Here is a 7500-nt window from a genome sequence, read left to right as displayed (position 1 = left end):
GGTTCCCTGAATGAAAATTTTGGCTTTGTATAATTGTTGGAGTAGATGTTCCATGGGATAACAGTTGCTGGTTTCCAGATACTGGGGGAAAGGCAGGTCTTTCTCCAGCTGCTATTTCAATGTCAGGGGTTCCTATTGCACCAGGTGAACCAGGTCGCTGATCATTGTTAATAATTCCCCCTGTGTGTATGCTGGAGCTACCAGTGGTTATTGCAACCGAGTCTCCCCTTATCCCATTGCTAAATGAACCACTTGGACTTATTCCTACGTCTAACCCACCAGTAGGAGTAAGCGCCTCACTAGTGCTTGGTGTTCTTACAGCAGGTAGTGGAATTGGTGCTGTGCTCTCCCTTGTGATGGGAGGTCCATATATATCAATGAGTTGTTTGAGAGTTTCAGGGTCAAAAACTTGATAACCTGCATCTTCTAGAGTAGAACAGACACCTTCCAGACGTTCCAGAGCGATTGAATACCATGTTTGAGCTGGACACACATTGGGCATCTGAAAAACAGGTTATTGAAATTGAACCATATCTATTACACTACAAGAAAAGTAAACTTTGTTGTATTCTAGTAGGTATATAACCCTTTTATGCAATAATCTATATAAAATCCTGTTTTCCGATAGTTTTTTTCACCCAAAAATTGTCATTCCATTGCTAATATTGACTTTTATTGAAGATAACCTTATAACTAAAATCCATTTCCATTTAGTATACATGTGAAATATTCCCAATATATAAACGAACAAACAAAATAGTGCTTACTCTTTCAAGATGATACAGTCCTTATATTGTTTCACAAAAGACGTTACTAAGTTGACAAAAGTTTATTTATGAAAGACCTCGTTGAAAAGCCGGAGGAATACAAAATAATAAGTAAAATTATATACTGTAGTTCATTATGTAATAATAATAATAATAATAATAATAATAATAATAATAAAATGATAATAAAATTTTTCAGTAATACTCACTGTTCCCAACTGGAAGCATCGACCGTCAGAAAATGGAACGAAAGGTTGATCATTGGGTCCTCTGTTGAGATTGTCTCCACCACACGGGTCTGGTAAACACTCGGGAGGAAGGCTGAAGTCTCTGAACCAAAATATCTGTTAATAGACAATAAAACAGAGGGATATTGAACCTTCAGTTACGAAGTCTAATCCTCTGGTAAACCACATTTATTACCATATCTAGATTCTTTTAGTACTGGAAACAAATCTATACTTTCAAAGATTGTTAAAGATATTACCTGCGGAGTTTTATAAAATATTTGTCTCTGTCTACCTCTTTCTCAATATAAATTTTCACGTATATATATATATATATATATATATATATATATATATATATATATATATATATATATATATATGTAAATATGTATATGTATATGCGTGGATGTATATAGATAGTTTATATATATGTATATTTAGCTGTCTATATATATATATATATATATATATATATATATATATATATATATATACATATATATATGTATATGTATATATGCGTGTGTGTATATATTCTTGCGATGCTGGTCTTGTATTAGAGTAAATATTTTATTCATGTACTTCATTTGTGTAATTAAGAGATGTATAGCCAGCTCGTAAAGTGAGTTTCACTTATGTAAGTTTAAGTATTGTATGTAAATTACATAAGACTTTCGTCATTCATTTAATTGTCATTTTCATCCAGTTCAGCATTAGTAATTTTACATTATTTTAAGGAACAAACTTTTTATTTTGATGTAGTTTTGTTACAAAGTCTCATGTAAGGTTAAAGTATGCTGTATGACCCACGTGGTTAGAAAATGCTAGAAACTTCTGGACTGGGTTTACTCTTCTTTTTTTATTGCTTCGAGAGGGAGGTGGTGGAGATAGCTGAGAGAGAGTTGCCTCACAATGTTCGTTGAAACTCATCTGCTACTTGAGGAGTGATCAATTTTGACGCAGCTAGAGCCTGCCCCAAGGCACCGAGAATCATCTATTAGAAATTTATAAAATAATTAAATTGTTATAGATATAAGGGGCTTGAAAGCATAGCAGACAGACAGAAGAGAATTCCACCCGTAATTCGAGAGCCATCGACCCTCTCTCAAGCACCTCTCGTGCAAAATCAGTGTTATTTCTAAAAGTGTACAGTGATTGTGAAATAGCGAAATTTTGTTGTATCAGGTTTTTGTAAACTGAGTGAGTATTGTATGAAATTATCTTAGAGATTATTTGTAAATGGCCCTGTGAAAATAGGAAACGGTGCAGAGCATTAGAAAATTTTGCTGTAACTTTGTGTTAGCCAAAAGATGTAAGTGTAACAGTATATATATATATATATATATATATATATATATATATATATATATATATATATATATATGTGTGTGTGTGTGTGTAAATTCCATTTAGTGCTTAATCATTAGTGGTACAGTGTTAACTCTTTCATTAATTTTCAAAATTTAAAATAAATTTTTTTAGAATTTTATTTCCAGTGAAGCAAGAGATTACATAATTTTCAGCGTGAAATATTTTTTTTTTTTTTTTAGTCTAAGGTTTTTGCTCAGCTTTAATATTTGGAATGATTAAACTTTGATGTAAATTCTTTTGTACTTTGATAAATTTTTATAGAATAGATTTATTTTTGTAAAGTGTGTATTATTTCGATCACTAGTATTTCTTAACAGTGCTTGCTCATACTCCCTGACTAGAACTAATGTAAAAGGTAGTTTTATTTTGAGGGTAGTGTAAGAGACCTTTAGATATTCAGTGTTTTTATATATGGCCATCTGGGAGTTATATAATATTCTTAGAGCTCGGATATTTTTCAAGTATAACAGATTTATGTAAAAATAAACAGGTGAGTTTGGGGCTCGGGAGTTTATGTGATTTGCCAGCAGCAATATATATTTTAGGTGCCCAGACCCTTCGGATCGAGCGAGTCTGTTTTAAATATTGGTGATAACAGGGCATTTTTTGATTAAAGGTTTGAACAGATTAGTGTTGACAGAATTTTGTGTATTGTTAGGATATATATTTTGGAGAGGTATAATTTTTGTAAAGTAGATGGCACAACTTAATATCCAAGAGATTTTGAAAAACCCAAATGTTCAGGAACTCTCAGAAGCTAATGGAACTAAAGCTCATTGGCTCTCTATTTTAATGGTATGTGGTGGCCATGCAACGAGTAGAATGATTAAGGCTCAAATCAAGTGTCTAGCCTTAGAAGCGTTGATAAACTCGGGAAAGTTATCGGAAAAAGATATTGTAACAGCTCGCGAACTATTGGAGAATGCTAAAGCAGAATTCATAGCGAAGCAAGGATCAGCTGACCTAGGAACCGAAGGAATGAAAGCAGACAGGAATGTAGAGGCTGAGATTCGACAAATTGCAGTGGAAGATAATTTGATTAAGTTGAAGATGATAGCAAAAGAGAGGGGAGAATCCAGAGAGATCGCAAGACATGCGAGGAAAATGGAAGCAAGATGAGAAGAAAGAGAGAGAGAAGAGACAAAACGGTAAGAAAAAGAGAAGGAATAGGCAAGAGAAATTTCATGACATGCAACGGAATTGGAACTGTTGAATGCTTGTGCAATGTTGGCAGCGCAGACAGAGATGTCCCCTTCTTTTCACGATCCCCTGTATAATGTGACGAATGCCTAGAAGTTGATTAAAAAATTCACAGAAGAAGCTTTCGATGAATTCTTTGATCATTTTGAAATGGTTGCATCAACGATAGAATGGCCAGAAGATAAATGGTCTGTGTTATTGCAGAGTGTATTGAGTGGAAAAGGACGCAGTGCATATCTTTTCCTTCCTCAGGACCGGAGGAAGGATTATGAAGAAGTGAAAAGGAGCGTGCTACAAGAGTATCAGATGACCCCTGAAAATGATAATGAAAGATTCCGAAGTTCGCGGTAGGATGAGAAAATGACTTTCCTGGATTACGCCTATAAGGTACAGCGATGTTTTAAGAGATGGATAGAGGCTGCAAACGTGAGAGAGATGGCAGATTTAGAAGAATTGATAGTGCTGGAACAATATCTACGAGGAATTCCTGAACATATTCAAACGTACTTGAGAGAGAGAGAGGTGAAGAAACTTGACAAAGCAGCTTCGCTGAGTTAGGATTATAATATCAGTCGTAACCTCTCTTCAGGCATGAAGTTTTAATCGTCGTTCCGACCAAGTGTCAAGTATTTGCTGAACCATGGAAACTAGTCCAGTAATAACTATGTGAACAAGTTCAATTATCACAGCGGAAGTACCAATGGTACTGTTCCAAAGCAGGATGCGATAGTACCACAGCAATAATTATCAAATTGTCCTCCTTTAGGTATCGTGAAAGACATGCAGAGGATTAATATTTTCCGTTATAAGTCTGTCAAGTAAGGAATGTTGGTCGAACCAACTGAAAGCAGTTGGCCGAGTGGTTAAGGATAATCCAACTTCACAGAATGCAAAGACGGAGTAGCAACAGGAAAGGATGATGAAGAAAATAAGCTAGCTAACGTTTACACGATGAACAGGACAAACCTTAACAGCATGGTTGCCTTTAAACCATTAATCTATGAAGGTATGTTAGCCGCAACAGATAGGAGTGAACACACCCTGGTCAAAATATTGCGCAACACAGGTTGTAACCATAGTGTGTGACACGAGGTGTACACCCGTTGGTTGAACAGCCTCTCACAGGAGACTCGGTCATTTTGAAGGGAATAGGAGGTGAGGAGGTTACCCCTATTTGCCGTTTGAAACTTTCATGCGAGTTGGTGACAGGTCAATTTTATTTTGCAGTAAAGGATTCATGGGCTGTCGAAGGAGTAGAAGTCCTGTCGATGGAGCGCCATTTGTGCTGAATCTCATTGTAACGGAGAAACAATTGAAGTATAGTCCTATGACTGACCTCGAGAAGGTCTACCATTATCTGTTTCTAAGTTGGGTAACGACTAGGAGTATGACGAAGAAAGTGGTTGCAAAAGAATGAAGAGAAACCAAAGGAGCGATGAATTGGGAGGATTTATTTTCAGGAGAAGAGGATTCCCTTGATGGTATGCAACAGTAGAACTCCCGAGTAAGCCCGAGAGAAAAGGAACGACAGACGGGTGGGCAAGAAGACTAAGGAGCAATGGACCTGGAAGAAATAGGAAACTCAGCATTAGAAGTAGGAAAAGTGAGTAGGAAAAGGCTAATAGAATTGCAACGGAAGGATGCGACATTAACAGAGTTAATGAGACGGAGGTGCAGCAATCTCCCACCTGTTATTATCTTAATGATGGGTTGCTTATGAGGAAGCACAGACCAGCCAATATCCCTGGGAATATCCATCAGATATCAATTTCCGCACCATTGAGAAGACAGGTGATTGCCGTAGCGCACAAGACAGGACACATGGGAATAAGGAAGACGACGAAAAAGATTATGAAATACATTTTCTGGCATGGCATGTATGAGGACGTAATCCAGTTTTTCCATGCATGCTCATGTTTGTCAGATGGTTGGAAAGCCTAATGAGTACATCAAGAAAGCTCCCTTACGCCGGATTGAAGTGCGAGGAGAACCCTTCAGCTAGGTAATGATCAACATTGTAGGACCGTTACCAAGGACAAAGAAAGGTCACGAATATATCTTAACCTTGATGTGTCCAGTGAGGATATATCCAGTAGCCATACCCATCAGGGACATCAGTGCCAAAGGAATCACTGAGAAGTTACTAGACTTTTTTCTAAGTTTGGTATTCAGCAAATCATTCAGAGTGACAGAGGAACAAATTTCACGTTAAAATTGTTTCAGGATGCGATGAAAATGTTGGATGTAAAACAACAACTGTCTACTGCTTATCACCTGGAGAACTAAGGTGAATTAGAGAGATTTCATGGAACCCTAAAGAGTATGTTAACAATGTACTGCAACAAAACAGGAAATGAATGAATGGGACATTGGACTACCGTTGATGTTATTTGAGGTACGCAATGGTCATCAAGAAAGCATAGGATGTAGCCCAAATGAAGTGGTGTTTGGATGAGAAGTAAGAGGACCGATTAAAATGTTGCTAGAAAATAGAAAGATTGAGAGGAAACGGATGGAGAATATGTCAAGAATGTGAGGGAAAGGATCGGCGAGACAAGTAAGTTTTCCCTAGAAAACCTGAAAACTAGTTAAGGAAAAAGGAAGAAAAGGTTTGATATGAAAAGTAATGACAGACGGTTTGTAGTAGTCAACAGATGTTGGTTCCCTTACCAATAATGAGATTCCCACTCACCAACAAGTTCCAATGACCATCATGGATTTTGGAGATCAATGACCTTACCTATGTTATTGAAACACCAGGAATAAGAAAAAGTCAAAGGAAGGTACACATTAACTAACTGGAACTATACTTAAGGGAAAACCAGACCGAAGCTTCACAGGTATGTATGGCGCAAACAATTCCATCCACTGAAGATGACGACGGATATGAAGTAGGGGCTCTAAGCAAGGTGAATAATTCGTCTATCATTAGGAACTTGAAAGAGAAATTAACTCATTTGAACAAGGAGCAGCAAGAGGAATTAAGCCGCTCGATTAAAAATTTCCCTGAAATTGTCGCGGACGTTCCCAAACAAACCAACTTGACAAGCCACTAGATACACATCAAAAACCAAGGATAGACCATTCAAACAACACTCTTGTTGACTCTCGCTGTATCATCAAGAAGACAATTAGTGTTCCCCATGCTTGCTCGTGAAAAAACCTCGCATATCTCTCAGGATAATTATCCATTGCCTCTCATAGACTAACTATTCGACAACATTGGCCAAGCAAGGTTCATAACTAAAATCAAGTTGTTGAAAGGCTATTATCGATTTCCTTTGGACGACAAAGCAAAATTGTTATCAGTCTTTATAGCCCCGATTGGGATATATCAATACACAATCATGCCATTTGGTCTTATGAACCCACCCACTACCTTTCAACGAGCGATGGATAACCTTCTAGGATCGATTGAAGGAGTAGGCGTATATCTCGATGGTATTGGGATATATGCATCAACCTGGGAAGAACATCTCCGAATTCTGGAGAAGGTATTTCAAAAGCTACAAGAAACTCACCTACTATTAACCTGGAGAAGAGTGAATTTGGACAGGCAACAGTTCGGTACTTGGGACTCGAGGTCAGAAGAGGAAAAATCGCCCCGGAAACTGCTAACATCGAAGGAATACAGAAAACCTCACCCCCTACAACGAGGAAGCAATTACAACGATTTTTAGGGATGGCAGGATACTACAGACGTTTTTGCCTGAACTTTTGGGCTGCAGTCGCTCCCTTGACGGATTTGACTAGCCCAAGAAAAAATTTGTATAGACAAGCGAGTGCTAGGAGCCCTCCGGCAGGATAAAGGCCATATTAACTTCAAACCCGATACTGCAAGCACCGGATTTCAACAAAAAATTTCTTATCCAAGTGGATGCATCGAACAATGGGATTAAAGCAGTCCTTTTGCAAGAAGTTAAGGAAGGACT

At 37.5% G+C, this 7500-nt stretch overlaps 1 protein-coding gene across 1 annotated transcript in view; it reads right to left on the bottom strand.

Annotated features, from left to right (window-relative positions):
• Nucleotides 1-7500, bottom strand: part of LOC137646787 (uncharacterized) — a 50521-nt gene that overhangs the window by 15445 nt on the left and 27576 nt on the right. Inside the window, exons 5-6 of the mRNA XM_068379874.1 lie at nt 977-1111; nt 1-502 (exon numbers count right to left, since the gene is read on the bottom strand). The exon at nt 1-502 is cut by the window's left edge and continues 799 nt beyond it. Coding sequence (XP_068235975.1) covers nt 1-502; nt 977-1111 — 637 coding nt within the window. The remainder of the gene's footprint in view (nt 503-976; nt 1112-7500) is intronic.

The sequence above is a fragment of the Palaemon carinicauda genome, chromosome 9 (assembly GCF_036898095.1).
Source record: "Palaemon carinicauda isolate YSFRI2023 chromosome 9, ASM3689809v2, whole genome shotgun sequence".
Classification (NCBI taxonomy): domain Eukaryota; kingdom Metazoa; phylum Arthropoda; class Malacostraca; order Decapoda; family Palaemonidae; genus Palaemon; species Palaemon carinicauda.
Note: the sequence above shows the minus strand (reverse complement) of the source record. Positions and strands in the feature narration are given on the sequence as shown.